This window comes from Saccopteryx leptura, chromosome X, assembly GCF_036850995.1.
Source record: "Saccopteryx leptura isolate mSacLep1 chromosome X, mSacLep1_pri_phased_curated, whole genome shotgun sequence".
NCBI classification, from domain to species: domain Eukaryota; kingdom Metazoa; phylum Chordata; class Mammalia; order Chiroptera; family Emballonuridae; genus Saccopteryx; species Saccopteryx leptura.
The window spans coordinates 82,167,185-82,183,826 of record NC_089516.1 but is presented as its reverse complement, the minus strand read 5'-3'; the positions used below and the strand labels follow the sequence as shown (position 1 = coordinate 82,183,826).

The following is a 16,642-nucleotide window of genomic DNA, read 5'->3' as shown; positions in this document are numbered from 1 at the left end:
ATTCACCAGCTGAGCCCTGACATAGCCACCCTCTTCAGATTCTTGGGGGGTCAGGAAACAAACAGGGCGATGGCTCCCGCCTCCTAGCCTGGCACGGCTCTGCCTGCCCTCCCTGAGGGAGCCCGCTCAGAGCCTGTCAGAACTCTGCCTGTACCTCACCAGGCACGGGGCCTGGACTCGTGCTGAGGGGAATCATGGAGCTGCCCAGTCCTGCGACAGAGCCCCCAGGCAGCACAGGTATTGTCGGCCCACGGGGGCACAGGGTGCGAGTTGAGAGTTTTGCCCCAGGACCTTGCTGCTCCCTCATTTCCCTTTTAGTATGTGGCTGCAAACTGGTTTTAATGGAATGACTGGTTTTCTAAATTGCTTGGAGAGTCTTGTGTGGGGAAGAAGTCTTGGGGTGGGAGGTGAGACCAGACAGTGGGGTGGGGGTGGCCACCAACAGGACCATGTTCTTTCCACAGAAGGCAAGCAGGTGGCCAGGCAGGCGGTGGGTTTCCCCAGGTGGGGGTGGAGAGGATCAGTTGAGATTTGCTTCTCCACACTCTTCCTTGCACCACCCTCAACTGCGCCCCTGGCTGGGCACCCCTGGCATTGTGGTGGAGATAGCTAACTACTTAGGGCTATTTGGCACAACCCCATTCCACCAATCCCCACATTACTCCTCAGGCTCTGAGCTTGAGTGCCCAAGAAGAGATTTTGGTAGGCTTTATGGCTGGTCTTCTGATCTGCCAATTCTGGTCAGAGTCGTTTGGAGATCAGGATCCAAAATGTGGCTTTAGCCCTTTCTCAATCCAGGGAAGAGAAACAGTGCTCTTTGGAGTGATTTCCAGGCTTCCTGACTGGGGTAGGAAATGAAGGTAGGGAAGAGGGAGAAGGGCAGCCCTGAGCTTTCTTTTTCAGAAGTTCGATAAATCATGGGACTCTGAAATAGAAGCCTACAGCTCACCTTGAATGCTGTGGTTGCCAGTATTTGGGCAGTTCTAAGAAGCTCTTACCTAATGCAAGGACTTCTTGGGTCACATCGGGGCAGTAGTCCTGGCAGAATTTACAATATCAGAGTAAAACTGATATAGTCAGCAGTCGTATGTGACTGACCTATACCAGGAGTGGACCTTGCAATAAACAGAGCCACCGAGTCTTCCTTTATCTCACCCCCGAACACGCCTTTCTGTTCCCTTGTTCACACCTACCCCCCCCCCCCGTTGTCCTCCTGCAGACCAGGGTGTGGCACACTCCAGGGATTACAGGATGTCTGTGTTTCTGTCCAGGTTAGAGCTGCTGCCACCACCCCTGCACCTCCTCAGGATGGTGCTGGGGTTTTCTGCCTAAGCCCAAAGCTGCTCAACGGGTCTATTGGTGCTGGAGCCCTGGAACCACCAGCCATGAATCTGTGTTGGAATGAAATCAAGAAGAAGTCTCACAACCTCCGGTAAGGCCTGACCCCTATGAACAGGGGCTCTGGGGACCTCGCTGGGACAGTGTTGAGCTCCTTTTGCTGATGCAGCTTGTGTCAGCCTCTCATCAGCTTCACCATCCCCTTTCTCCTCCCTTTCCTTCTCTGGCACTGGGGAGAAAACCCTGGGTCTGGAGACTTGGATGTGAACCTCACGTTTAAGTAGCTGTGTCACCTTGGATAAGTGGTTTGCGTTATCTGAATTTTAGTTTCTACTTGTTTGTATTGTTTTTAAGGGAAAAAAATGGGTAGAAGAATAGTACCTGCCGTAACTACCTCACAGTGTTGTCATGAGGATTCAAATAAGATCTGAAAATGCTTACTAAACTGAAAAGCACTGATATACATTACTCCTTCCTCCTGCTCTTCTCATAACTGTTTTCCATCTTAATTGATCTCATCTGGTCTTTTCCCCATCCTTTCATCTCTCTCTATTCCCACCCATTGGTTATTAACCCAACTAGTACTCCCCAGACTAAGGGCAAATCAGTAGGAACTGAAAAGCAATTTCTCTGTCAGTTGTTCCTCCCTACCCCTGTGTGTATTCCTATCCCATAGCACTGCCTATCATCAAAACCCAAATTCATAGTTTCTGGTGCTCTGCTGGGGATGAGGCAGTGTGAAGAAGTTGAAAAAAATGCAGGCTCTGGAGTCAGATATACCTAAGTCCAGATCATAACATTATCAGTGACTTGACTGTGCAACCTTGGGTAAATTATTTAACCTCTCTGTGCAATAGTAGTGCCTACCAAATAAAGTTGCTCTGAGAATTTGTGGTTGCAAAAATTTAGGTAAAAGGCTTATTATTGTCAGCTAAGGGGAATGGGTTCAATGGCTGCACACAGCCTAGGCTGGCTGCCAGCTTCCTACCACTTACATCTCAGATCATGGTTCATTTGTGGGGGGAGGCAGACAGAGATGATTATACAGCACACATTTTTCATATGCCATATGTTAAACCTTTAGCATATGTTGCTATCATTCTTTGGGACCCCTGAACCTTTTATATTTCTATGCATCCTTGCACACGTGAGTGCCCGTACTCAGTCCCTTGATTCGACCTTCCCACTTACTGCATCCTCTCATGCGCAGATAGAAGGCTCTGAGAGGGGAGCGGTTTGGCATGACTTGAGTTCCTCTAGGGCAAGAAGACAGCTGTTACGTCTAACAGCTTTGCTCAGTGTTCTACCCTTCCCAGCCTGATGCTGGTTATGTGACTGAAGTAACTGAAATCCATAAAGTGACATGTTAAACCACTTAAGTTTGAGATACCTCCCCATCCATGCTTCTACCATTGGTTTTAGCACTGAGCTCTGTGGGTGGGTAAGAGGGAGGGCTCTGGAACTCCTAACCAGAGTAATTCCACTTTAATCTGTTTTATGTATTAACGGTCCACATAAATGCTTGTTTGGGGGGAAAATGTTTTGCCACTGAAAAAAAAAAAAGACTGAAAATCACTGTTCCTTCCCATTGTGTGCAGCGCTCGCCTAGAAGCCTTCTCAGACCACAGTGGAAAGCTTCAGCTCCCTCTCCAAGAGATCATTGACTGGCTCAGCCAAAAAGATGAGGAATTGTCAGCTCAGCTGCCCCTACAAGGGGATGTGGCCCTGGTGCAACAGGAGAAGGAGACACATGTGGTAGGTTAGAGTCATGGAGGCCATGGTGTGTGCCTCTTAGTTGGAAAGGGTTCTCTTCTCAATACCCTGACAGAAAGACACCCAGTCTCTGGTTAGACACTTAAAGTAACAAGAAACAGCTTGCAGTCTTAGACATCTGTGGGTAGCACTCCAAAGAGAAAGTCAAATGTTTTCTCTTTATTTCTTTCATCAAATATTGGCCTTCCTTAAAATCCTGTTCTGGCCCTGGCTGGTTGGCTCAGTGGTAGAGCGTCGGCCTGGCATGCGGGGGACCGGGGTTCGATTCCCGGCCAGGGCACATAGGAGAGGTGCCCATTTGCTTCTCCACCCCCCTCCTTCCTCTCTGTCTCTCTCTTCCCCTCCCGCAGCCAAGGCTCCATTGGAGCAAAGATGGCCGGGGTGCTGGGGATGGCTCCTTGGCCTCTGTCCAGGCGCTAGAGTGGCTCTGGTCACGGCAGAGCGACGCCCCGGAGTGGCAGAGTATCGCCCCCTGGTGGGCAGAGCGTCGCCCCTGGTGGGCGTGCCAGGTGGATCCCGGTCGGGCGCATGCTGGGGTCTGTCTGACTGTCTCTCCCCGTTTCCGGCTTCCGAAAAATACAGAGGGGGAAAAAAAATCCTGTTCTGATTTTTTTTATTGTGACAGAGAGAGAGAAAGAGAGAGACAGAGACAGAGACAGAAAGACAGAGAGACAGAGAGAAGGACAAATAAGGACAGACAGGAAGAAGAGAGATGAAAAGCATCAATCAATTCTTCTTTGCGGCTCCTTAGTCTCCTTAGTTGTTCATTGATTTATTTCTCATATGTGCCTTGACTGGGGGGGCTGCAGTAGAGTGAGTGACTCTTTGCTCAAGCCAGCGACCTTGAGTTCAAGCCAGCAACCTTGGGTTCAAGCCAGCAACCTTGGGCTTCAAGCCAGCAACCTTTCGGCTCAAGCCAGCGACCATGGGGTCATGTCTATGATCTCATGCTCAACTCATTGACCCCACACTCAAGCTGGTGAGCCCACACTGAAGTCGGTGACCTCAGGGTTTCAAACCTGGGTCCTCCTTGTCCCAGTCTGACACTTTATCCACTGTGCTACCACTTGGTCAGGTAATCCTCTTCTACTTTCTAATGAAGAATGAACATAACATTAAGTGAAAACATACAGGGTACAAATCATGTACAAGTGGATCTCAATTGTATAAGAATCTATATAGATATTTGTACATGTATACAGACGTGAAAATATAAGAAGGAGCTATATAAAAATATTCACAATGTATAACAACTCTAGGTGATTAAATTAGAGTTCTTTTTAATTTTTTATTCTTTTCAAAAATTCCTAAGATTTCTGTGACATATATTACTTCTATAGTCATAAAATAACAGAGACTTCTTAAAAATAAAAATAAGTGCATGGGAAGAAATTATCATTATATGACATGACAGAGATGTTAGCTAATGTTACAATGGCACGATATTGCGATACAAATGTATCAAATGAGTATATCATATACCTTAAACTTGCATAATATTATATGCCAATTATATCTCAATTTAAAATGCATACAGAATGGAATACAATACAGCAAGAAAATAAAACTTTAATTGTGTGCCACAGCATGGATGAATTTTAAAGACAGTATGTTAACTGAAAAAAACAGGTATAAAAAGAAGATATACTATATGATTTCATTTAGATAAATTTTAAAAATGGAAAAGCTAATCATTGGTATCACAAGACAAAATAGTGGTTAAGCTACTGGGAGTGGAGGGTGGGATAATGCCAAAGGGTCAAGTTACACTGAGGAAGAAAAAAGATTGTCAATTGTAGGATGAAATGTAAAGCAATCGAAATACTTTCCCTCCTGTTGACTTTGTTGCTAAACTTCACAGGCTTTTATGGAAGATGTCAAGTCTCGAGGCCACTATATCTACTCTGTGCTGGAGTCAGCTCAGGCCTTCCTGTCCCAGCATCCATTTGAGGAATTAGAAGAATCCCATTTGGAGAGCAAAGGTAGGTGGTCTTCCTCTCTTCCACTTTCTTCTTGAACTATGAACCACAAAACAGCTTCCTGCCTTCTCCAAACTCATTTTCTCAGCTATTATCTAGAAAGATAGTTTTCTTCTAGGAGTCCAAAGTTGGGGAAGAGAAAGATTCATACTGCAAGAAAAAGCAAAGAGAATGGAGCCTGGAGCAAGGTACACCAGTGTGTGGCCCAAAGACGTATGGGGCTCTGGAGTATCATGTGTGGCCTTCTAATGAAGCATGAATAAGGAAAAACACAAGACTCAAATGTATTGAACTGACTCAGTGAATTGAAGTAGTAGTATATCCTTCTAAAACATTCTTCTTTTTCCCAACATAGAGAGACATATGACAGTGCTCTAGTCAACAGCAAGTAAAAACAAAACAAAACAAAAAACTTTTAAAATCTGAAAAGTTAGGTGATGACTTTGGAGAAGAAAATTGATAATGGCTTTTTGATACTGACCCTAGTGACTTATAGTCCCTTCTCTCAATAGAGTGGGCAACTCTAGGTCTAGATACATATAAGGCAGCTGGTATTCATGGTGATTAGGTTTGAGAGGTTGCCTAGCAAGCCCTCTTTTCCAGAGGAATCTTCTAATTCTCTGAAATTGGCTATGAATAGCCTGGAAGGACCATTCTTTTTATATATATATATATTTTTTTTATTTATTCAGATTAGAGAGAGTAGAAAGAGAGAGAACGGGGAGAAGGAATAGGAAACAGCAACTCATAGTTGCTTCTTGTATGCACCTTCACCGGGCAAGCCCAAGGCCTTGAACCGGTGACCTCAGCATTCCACATCAACACTTTATCCACTGCACCACCACAGGTCAGGAGGAAGGACCCCTCTTTAGTTGAGTCCTTTGTCAATGCCATTGACCCTCTTATTTACTTTGAGCTCCTCAGCGGGAGGCTATTACTGAATTTACTGCTCAATAGGCTTCAGATAGGACAAGCTCCAGAGAGAGAAGAACAGTTCCAATAAGCCTGGAGTTTTAGGGCTCTGAATTCTGAGAGGAGGATTGAGAAGGAAGAGGAAACCTACAGGTTAGGTGCCTAGATGGAAAAACTGAGCAAGTTACACTGACCTTTCCTGGGTTGGGCCTTCATGAAATGCATCTGTTCTTTGAATGGAAGTGGGCAGCAAACACTAATGCAAAACCACATTCCAGGGTCATGTGAATAGGACTCTGGATGATTTGCCTCACTATGCCTCTTAATATATTTTACTCACTATTTACCTTGCTCATTTTAAAGAACATAAGGAGCCTGACTTGTGGTGATACAGCCTTTTAAGCATTGACCTGGAATGCTGAGATCACTGGTTCAAAACTCCAGGCTTGCCTAGTCAAGGCACGTATGAGAAAAAACTACTATGAATTGATGCTTCCTGTTCCTTGTCCCCTCTTTCTCTCTCTCTATCCTTTTTCTAAAATTAATGAATAAAAATTTTTTACTTTTTTATTTTTATTTATTCATTTTAGAGAGGATATAGAGTGAAAGTGAGAGAGAGAGAGAGAGAGAGAGAGAGAGAGAGAAAGGGGGAGAGAGCAGGTAGCATCAACTCCATATGTGCCTTGACCAGACAAGTGCAAGGTTTCAAACCGGCGACCTCAGCATTCCAGGTGGACACTTTATCCACTGTGCCAACACAGGTCAGGCAATGAATAATTTTTTTTTTTTACAGGGACAGAGAGTCAGAGAGAGGGATAGATAGGGACAGACAGACAGGAACGGAGAGAGATGAGAAGCATCAATTATCAGTTTTTCATTGTGACACCTTAGTTGTTCATTGATTGCTTTCTCATATGTGCCTTGACCGTGGGCCTTCAGCAGACCGAATAACCCCTTGCTTGAGCCAGCGAGCTTGGGCTCAAGCTAGTGAGCTTTTTGCTCAAACCAGATGAGCCCGTGCTCAAGCTGGCGACCTCCGGGTCTCAAACCTGGGTCTTCTGCATCCCAGTCTGATGCTCCATCCACTGCGCCACCGCCTGGTCAGGCTGAATAAAATATTAAAAAAAAATAAAATTAAATATAGAAATTTTAAAAATAGAATAACTCTAACCAATATTCTTTTAAAAGAAAAAAAAAACAGGCCCTGGCCGGTTGGCTCAGTGGTAGAACGTCAGCCTGGCGTGCAGAAGTCCCGGGTTTGATTCCCAGCCAGGGCACACAGGAGAAGCGCCCATCTGCTTCTCCACCCCTCCCCCTCTCCTTCCTCTCTGTCTCTCTCTTCCCCTCCCACAGCCGAGGCTCCATTGGAGCAAAGATGGCCCAGGCATGGAGATGGCTCCTTGGCCTCTGCCCCAGGCGCTAGAGTGGCTCTGGTCGCAACAGAGCGACGCCCCGGAGGGGCAGAGCATCGCCCCCTGGTGGGCAGAGCGTAGCCCCCTGGTGGGCGTGCCAGGTGGATCCCGGTCGGGCACATGCGGGAGTCTGTCTGACTGTCTCTCCCCATTTCCAGCTTCAGAAAAATACAAAACAAAAAACAAAAAAAAAACAAACAAAAAAAAACGTAAGGAAAGCTTCATGATAAAAGAGATGGAAATCAACAACATAATCTCTTGACTATGGTAGTGAATCCAAGAACCTACACATGTGATAAAATTGCATTGAACTAAATGCAAGTACACAGACAAAAAAGTATGAGCAAAACTGGGGAACTCTGAACATAATTGATAGATTGCATCAATGTTGATATCCTGGCTGTGATAATATAGTAAAGCTATTCAAGATGTTACCATTTGTGGAAACTGGGTAAAAGGAGCATGAGATCTTTGTATTATTTCTTACAACTGCATTTACATCTATAATGATCTCAAAATAAAAAGTTTAATTTTTTTTTAAAAAACTGAATGTACAAAAGAAGCTCAACCACAGGAAAATATGTATTTGTGTAAATACACATTTGTATATTTATACAGATATGCATTTGTGTAAACATAGGCAAAAATGCACACACGTGCATGCACACCCATGTACATCTTACAAAAGGCTGTCTTTGTCTGTCTTTCCCTTGTGCTTACCCTTCCTGGTTGGTCGGACCTGACTTCCTACCTATCCTTGCAGATACCTCTCCCAGACAGCGGATCCAGAATCTTAGCCGCTTTGTGTGGAAACAGGCGACTGTAGCCAGTGAACTATGGGAGAAGCTGATAGCCCGCTGTGTGGACCAGCACCGCCACATTGAGCGCACTCTGGAGCAGCTATTGGAGATCCAAGAGGCCATGGAGGAATTAAGCACTACTCTGACCCAGGCTGAGGGTGTTCGAGCTACTTGGGAGCCCATTGGGGATCTCTTCATTGATTCACTCCCTGACCACATCCAAGCTCTTAAGGTATGCGGGCTTCCTTACCTGGCTACAGTCCACTCTGATACCTGACACATGTCCCAGACCCTGACAAGTTTACTGCTCTTGAGAGTCCATTGTTGACCAGGACTGCAACCAAGCCTACCATTTTATGTGCTGGATTTGGGGGCTAGTTTAGCTGGAATCTCCTCTGTCTTTCTACTGTCTTCTCTTTCTTTGGTGTTTTCTGAGAGTAAGAAAGAAGGAGGACAAGGACAGTGGTCACCCACATCTTAGTCCTGTTACCCTAATAGACAAACACCTATGTTTTGCTTCTGAAACAAAATCTCTGAGTGAAGAAGAATTTGAGGTGAATGACTAATGGTTTCTCTTTCACACTCTCTGTCCATTGTGGGACTTGGGTCCTGGTGCTACAGCTACTCAAAGAAGAATTCTCCCCCATGAAAGATGGAGTGAAGTTGGTGAATGATCTGGCCCATCAACTCGCCATTTCTGATGTGCACTTGTCAATGGAGAATTCCCGGGCCCTGGAGCAGATCAACATCCGGTGGAAACAGCTACAGGTACAGAAGAATAGAATGATCCATGGGGAAGAACTTCAATATAATTAGGTATGGGGCAAGCTTCTCTAGGCCCAAAGGAAGTGAAGGAGCATTGAAATGGGACCTGCATAGGAGAAGAATAGTAGAGAATTTGGGGACAGAGAACAGGCTTCTCAACCTCTAAGCTACAGGGAGTGCTTGAAATGAAGATCTGAAAGGGACCTGTCTAAATATGGACGCTTAGGTTATACAGGGACAGATAAAGAATGACTGTGTCCTGAAATTCGGGATGCTTGTCTCTGGCCCCTGGGAGTGCTGTGGGAGGACTAGCAGTTGGGTGATGGTGGAAGGAACTGGAACTGCAAAAGAACCAGCCTATAAGGGTATTCTCAAAGATTCCTAGAGGTGCATGAAAATCCCACACTAAATATCTGGAATGAATTCCCACACTGACTGACTTACTACTTATTCTTTCCCTAGGTGTCAGTTGGTGAGAGGCTTAAGCAGCTCCAGGACGCCCACAGGGACTTTGGGCCTGGGTCACAACACTTCCTCTCCTGTACGTGAGACAAACTGGACTTCACTTAGCAGAGCCTTAGCCACTTTCCAAGAGAGTCTACTCTTGTCCCTTGGGGACCTAGTGGAACCCAGTATACCTTGGCATTCCCAATGCAATAACGATAAAGCCGTGTAGTATAGTAGTTTAAAAGATAAGCTCTCAAATCAGAGAGATCTAGGTCTGAGTCATAGCTCTTTGACTTTATAGCTGAGAAAGCTTGAAAAAAAATAGCTTAACCTTTCTGAACCTCAGTTTTCCCATATATAAAAAGAAGTAAAAATATTACCTGGTTCACAAGGTTATGGGAATTAAATGACTATTTTTTCAACAATATTTATTGAGGGCCTACTGTGGGCCAGGTACTCTTCTAGGCACTGGGGCTATATCAGTGAACAAAACAGAGAGAAGTTTCTACACTTTTAGAACTTAAATTCTAGGGAGGGAAACCAGACCATAAACAAATAAGTAAAAAGTATATGAGACAAGTTGGTGACAAGTGCCTGGAAAAAGTAAAGCAGCTAAGGCATGACTAGGAAGTGATGGACTTGAGTGGGGGAGGCATTGAAATTCTGAATGGAGTGGTCGGGAAAGGTCTCACTGAGAACATGGCAATGGAGAAGAAACCTCAGGAGGTAAGGGTATGAGCCAGGGGGATATCTGTGGGAAGAGCATTTCAGGGAAAGGGAACAGCAACTTCCAGGACCTTAAGGCAGGGCTTGCCTAATGTCCAGCAAAGAGGCTGGTGTAGAACGGAGCAAAGAGGGTAGAGAGTGTAGAGAGTGTGGCATCAGAGTGTTAGGAAGAGGCCAGAGTACAGAGGGCCTTGTAGATTAGGGTAAGAACTTAGTATTTTATTCTGAATGGAATGCAAAACCTTTGGAGGGGTTTGAGCAGAAAGATGATATGAGTTGAATGATGTTTCAACAGAGTCAGTGTTGAAGTTGAGAAGGGGAACAGGAAGACCTGTTAGGAAGTGTACTGCAATAACCCAGGTGAAGGATTGTGGTGACTCAGCTCATGGTGGTAGCAGTGGAGATAGTGGCAATATACAAATCTGGACATTAGATATGTACACAAAGCATTTAGAAGAGTATCTGGCACATTGTAGGAGCTCAGTAAATGTTAATGGCGGTTAGAACTATTACTATTATAATCGCAGATATTATACCTGCAGAGGGCTCTTGTACTTAGGGAAATAGCCATGAGGAGGTTGCCCAGGTGACTGAACCTCTCCTGGAACATCTAGAAGATAAATTCCTGGAGCAGAGAGGGATATCTTTTATAGAGTTCCTCAGCTTCAAAGAGAAATAGGCATTACCATTCCCCACTGTCCCACAGGACTGCGTAGCTTGGTCTTCCTGGGGAAGGCCATTGAGCCCCAAGAAGAATGTAGGTTCTACTTCTTATCCACAGAAGCACTCCAGCTACCTATAGCTGAATGGGTAGAAATGCCAGCCTGGTTAGGGAGAAGATAGTCAGGGTGGGCAAGGTCAGATAGTCCTGTCATGCTCTTGCCACATCTCTGGCATGTGAGGATATCAATCACAACCTGTTCTCCCGTTTTTGCTTTAAGATCAAAGAGAGAAATGTGTTCATTAGTTTTTTTTCCCTCCACCTTAGCAGCTGTTAAGAGCTGGCAATGAGGCAGATTTCCCCTTTGGGGCTTGACATCTTCTTGGGAGGACAGAACAGGGGAGTCCCTAGGGGCCTAAAGAGCATTGATGGCCATCTTCTTTCTCTTCTCCTTTACCAGCCTCTGTCCAGGTTCCCTGGGAAAGAGCAATTTCACCCAATAAAGTTCCCTACTACATCAAGTGAGTGACCGTCTGAATCAGAAGCGGGTCCGTCACCTGCCCTCACCCCTCCCTGGCCTGTCTTTTTTTCTGTCTGTCCCTGTCACTCCTTATCTGTTGGGATTCCTTCATCCAACCCAGTTCTTCCTCCTACTCATCTCAAGAGCTCAAGATTCTACTAGGGTAAAGGGGAACCCTTGTGCTTCCGGACCTCAGGGTTCACCCCTGGATCCTGCAGCTCCTGCATCCAACCTGTCACTGAGTGGTGTGCGCATGTGTGAGGGCGGTGATGGGTGCTGTGGATGCTTGTGATATTGATGCTTTTGTTTGTAGCCACCAGGCTCAGACCACATGCTGGGACCATCCCAAGATGACCGAGTTATACCAAACCCTGGGTAAGAATGCGAGGTTCCCATAGAGCAGTGGTCCCCAACCTTTTTTGGGCCACGGACCAGTTTAATGTCAGAAAATATTTTCATGGACCGGCCTTTAGGGTGGGACAGATAAATACACAAAATAAAATTATGCGACTGGCGTAAAAACTGTGGTATTTTTAAATATAATTGTAGAACTTACGAGACAAGTGTCAAATGTGAGTCTTAGACGGATGTAACAGAGGGCATCTGGTCATTTTTTTAAAATAAAACATCGTTCAGACTTAAATATAAATAAAACGGAAATAATGTAAGTTATTTATTCTTTCTCTGTAGACCGGTACCAAATGACCCATGGACCGGTACTGGTCCGCAGCCCGGGGGTTGGGGACCACTGCCATAGAGGGTGGGGATTCAGCTGCCTTTGTTCTATAAGAACAGAAGGGACTCCCATTTGATAAGCAGGTGGGCATGAAAGTGAGTGCCTTGTTTTTCCTCCAGCTGCCTCCTCTCAGTTTCCATCTGAACCTCCCTCACATGGAGGCTCTACATTCCCCCTGGACCATTCTATTATCACATTAGGGGATTATGCTTATAGATATGAACCAGATGTGCTTTGAAAGACACTGTCCAGGAAGTAATGAATGTGATTCTCGCGTGCCTTATCTTGGGCTACTAACAGAGACTCACCGTGTGGCTGCAAATTTTATCCATGTTGATGTATGTGAATTTAATTCATTTATTTTAACTGCTGCAGAGTGCTTCATTTGTTGTATATACCAGTTTCTTCATCCAGTCTACTGTTGATAGACATTTGAGTGTTTCCAGTTTGGAGTTAATAAGAACAGTGCTACTGCAGAGCTCTTGTTAATGTCTTCTGGTGCACCTGTTCATGTTTTTTCAGATTACAGGTCTAACATTGTTTAAGCATTTAACAAGCATTATAAAAATTGAAACAGACTAGAAAACATGAAAGAGAGCACAACAAATCTTTATTTAGCAAGTCATGTTTGATATTATTTTGTTTTTACTTTATCAAATCTAATAAGGCATTATTTCCTGAAATGTTTGAACAGTTATTTATACATGTTCACATAAGTATATATATTTTGGACCATGATGTAAAATGAATTTCTCATTATGTGTCTTTGTCAAAAAGACATTTGAAAAACTGATCTGAATATATAACTGGCTGTGTTGTAGGATACCTGAATGTTTAATTTTATGAGATAATACCATGTTGTGTTCCAAGGTGAACACTTCCACCAGCAGTTACATAGTGATTCATCCACACCTTTGATGACACTTGCTATTGTCAGACTATTATATTTTTTATAAGCTGGTGAGTATATAATGGTATCTTGTGGTTTTAATTTGTAATCCCCTGATCTAAGTGGGTCTCTTTCCATTCTTTGCAGCTGATCTGAACAACATTAAGTTCTCAGCCTACCGAACTGCCATGAAGCTACGCAGAGTCCAGAAGGCACTGCGCTGTAAGTCTCCCATCACACTTCCCTTATGGCCTTCCCCCCACTCCTTACGTTTCTCATCTGTCAATTCATTCCCATTTTCATCCCACCTTGGCTGGGGTTGTTGATTGGCTTGGTGGGAACCCTCCAAAGGCTGGTGGATATACTGGCTGTGCACACCGGCTTTTTCCAGGGCCCTTCCATTCGTCCCAAGACCCAGACTTGTTTCCAAATAAACCCACAGCTATCCTCTTCCTTCTCCCTTCTTTCCTACCCAACATGGATCAAGCAACTGCTTTATGGCAGGAAGTATCCTAGCTCATAGTTTGGAGCCACGAGAGGCTTGTGTTCTTTTGCCATCTTGGGGTTATTGGATGAAGCAGCAGATCCGCTGAAACATATGCCAGTGGTTAGGGGACAATATAGCTGCAGATATAATGTGCCTTCTGGCCTTTCTCAGAGACACTGTTTATTCAATATTGCTGATATGACTGTCTAGGCTGCTTCCAAAATTGGGGTAATTAGAGAGTCCTCCTGAAGTAGGTATGTCACAATTACCCAGGCACACCTGAGCCTTCACAAATGGTGGCTAGATTCTCAGAACAAAGTCCATGGACAAACATATTTGCAGTTGAAATATGTATAAAAATTTTAAATGAGATATGTCCAACAAAGAGGGTGAGTTTATTCACATCCCACCATCTTCTTGAAATTGATGTCAAAGAACATATGGGTATAGAAACATTTTGGGTTAATTTAGGGAGCTTTTTGCTGCCTTCCTCTCCCTTGGAATGAGTGTCTTGGTAAAGAGGAAGCTTGTATCATATTTACAAATGGTTTTTCTGGAGATTGAGTCAATTTTGGAGAAGCTGGTGGCCTTATCTCCTTGCCTAGCCTTTGAGGTTCTTGTTTTGGGCTATATTTTTTCCCTTTCTTTTTTTTTTCCAGTGGACCTGGTAACTTTAACCACAGCCCTGGAGATCTTTAATGAGCATGACCTTCAGGCTAGTGAGCATGTGATGGACGTGGTGGAGGTCATTCACTGTCTGACTGCCTTATATGAACGGCTGGAGGAAGAAAGAGGCATCCTGGTCAATGTGCCGCTCTGTGTAGACATGAGCCTCAACTGGCTCCTCAATGTTTTTGATAGGTAAAGGCTTGCAGCTCTGGAAGCTTCCAGAATGAAATACAGTGGGACATCTGGAGTGGGCCTGGTGGGAAGAGATTGCTGCCATGGTGGACTTGGACCCGACTCAGTATGGAGCATGGTTAGCACAGAGTTCTGCTAAGGTCAACTCTGTGAGGGCAGTAACTGCCAAGATGTTAACCTTTTACATATATTCATGTTCTTAGTCTCTTCTCTTAAATCTAGTGGTCGCAGTGGAAAGATGCGAACATTGTCCTTTAAGACTGGCATCGCGTGCCTGTGTGGCACAGAAGTGAAGGAAAAACTGCAGTGTGAGTACAAGTTCAAAGTCTGGAAGTGGAGTGTGGTGGAGGGAGAGGTGTGGTGGGAAGAAGGAAGGTATAAGACAAGTAGAAGGTAGGTCCTCTGACTCAGCAGAGGGCTGCTCAGGATTACCTTGTGATACTTCCTGGTCCAGGATACTTTAGAGCAGTGGTCCCCAACCCCCGGACTGTGGACTGGTACCAGTCCGTGGGCCATTTGGTACCCATCCGCAGAGAAAGAATAAATAACTTACATTATTTCTGTTTTATTTATATTTAAGTCTGAACGATGTTTTATTTTTTAAAAATGACCAGATTCCCTCTGTTACATTCATCTAAGACTCACTCTTGACACTTGTCTCGTAAGTTCGACAATTATATTTAAAAATACCACAGTTTTTATGCCGGTCGCATAATTTTATTTTGTGCACTTATCCGTCCCACCCTAAAGGCCGGTCCATGAAAATATTTTCTGACATTAAACCGGTCCATGCCCAATGAAGGTTGGGGACCACTGCTTTAAAGAACCCATAATAGACAAAGGCTAAGATGGGCCTAAGGCCTGTGTTTATTCCCAGTGTTACTCTAGTGGGTTTGGTTTCTCCTAATCTGATGTAATTTCTTTACCAGGATCTGAGTTAGCATCTTCTCTTAAATCTAGTGGTTGAAGTGGGAAGAGGCCAACATTGTCCTTTAAGACTGGCAATTATCTCCTGTTTTTGGATTATCCATGCCAGTGTTCCTTTCCATTTGTGTGGATAATTGAGATAATACTATAGTTTCAGACTACACAAGCTAGGATGGGATAGGGCACACAAGCTGTGACTCATGTCATGTTCAGGCACCCCTGAGTCACATACCTTCTAATCTTACTTGTTGAGAATCTGTTTTCCCAATAGTGTTACGTTTGTGTCGGGCACTGCCCTTACACACAGCTGGGGTACTCAGAGCCTGGACTTTCCAGTTCTATTTCCCCATGGCCTATCAGGCTTCTCCCTGTCCAGTCTGGAGCTCAAGCCATGTCACACATTCTACTGGAGACTTCCCATGTGATTATATGGACAGGGTGCAGTAATTCCCATTTCTGGGAGATAGAGAATTCTGTAGTTTTAACCTCTCTGGTGGATAGTACCTTTGCTTTCCCCTCCATCCTTCATCTTTTCTACAGCCGCATCTTTAGTTGTCAAGTGCTGACTGTGTGTTGACCACTGTGCTAAATGTGGTAAGTACTAGGTTCAGTTAGACGTGATCCCTGCCTGAGTGGTTTACAGTGCAGAGGAGGAGCCAGAAGTACACAGAAATCAGTTTTTATAAAGTGTTAATTAGACTAATCAGAATGGCAGATCATAAAAGAGAAATAACAGCAGTCTGGAAAAACTTTACAGGGAAGAAAATGTTTCAAAGCATGCCCATAGCTATGACATTATTTATTTTCCCCAACATTCCTTTGAGATGGGGTGGACAATGATTATTTGTCTTGAATTTACAAGTAAGGAAACGGAAGCATAAAGAGTTTCATGACTTACGTGAGGTTCTACAAGCTAGTCAGTAATGAATCCAATACTAAAACCTAGGCCCTCTGTCTTCCATGTTTGTGTGTTTTCTAAGCTGTAGGTGAGATATGAAGCAGACAGACAATAATCTCTAGAGGAGACTTTCTAAGGTTGGGGTGGGGTGGGAGAGTTCCCACAAGGGCAGATGTAGCTCATATTCAAATAAAAGTACCACAGTCTGTTTCATAGTCACTTAGAGATACTTCTTAGATCAGTGGTAGTCAACCTGGTCCCTACCGCCCACTAGTGGGCATTCCAGATTTCATGGAGGGCGGTAGTGGAGCAACCAAAGTATAAATAAAAAGATAGATTTAACTATAGTAAGTTGTTTTATAAAGATTTATTCTGCCAAACTTAGAGAAAATCTGACATAAAGTGCTTGGTAAGTAATTATTATTATATGCTTTAACTTGCTGTAACTCTGCTTTATAAATTTTATAAAGTAAAGTTACTTCCCTACTTTATAAATCACCATTACTGTGGA

At 44.2% G+C, this 16,642-nt stretch overlaps 1 protein-coding gene across 2 annotated transcripts in view; it reads left to right on the top strand.

The window, feature by feature from the left end:
* DRP2 (dystrophin related protein 2) overlaps nt 1-16,642 on the top strand; it is a 48,561-nt gene that overhangs the window by 17,125 nt on the left and 14,794 nt on the right. Inside the window, exons 1-12 of one of the 2 annotated variants that reach the window (XM_066357492.1) lie at nt 120-237; nt 1,272-1,432; nt 2,937-3,093; nt 4,973-5,093; nt 8,178-8,446; nt 8,836-8,982; nt 9,442-9,520; nt 11,274-11,334; nt 11,647-11,708; nt 13,106-13,180; nt 14,105-14,306; nt 14,529-14,614. In XM_066357492.1, coding sequence (XP_066213589.1) covers nt 1,386-1,432; nt 2,937-3,093; nt 4,973-5,093; nt 8,178-8,446; nt 8,836-8,982; nt 9,442-9,520; nt 11,274-11,334; nt 11,647-11,708; nt 13,106-13,180; nt 14,105-14,306; nt 14,529-14,614 — 1,306 coding nt within the window. In that variant the 5' untranslated portion in view covers nt 120-237; nt 1,272-1,385. Of the gene's footprint in view, nt 1-119; nt 238-1,271; nt 1,433-2,936; nt 3,094-4,972; nt 5,094-8,177; nt 8,447-8,835; nt 8,983-9,441; nt 9,521-11,273; nt 11,335-11,646; nt 11,709-13,105; nt 13,181-14,104; nt 14,307-14,528; nt 14,615-16,642 lie in introns of those variants that run through there. The other variant, XM_066357491.1, reaches the window with a different exon arrangement.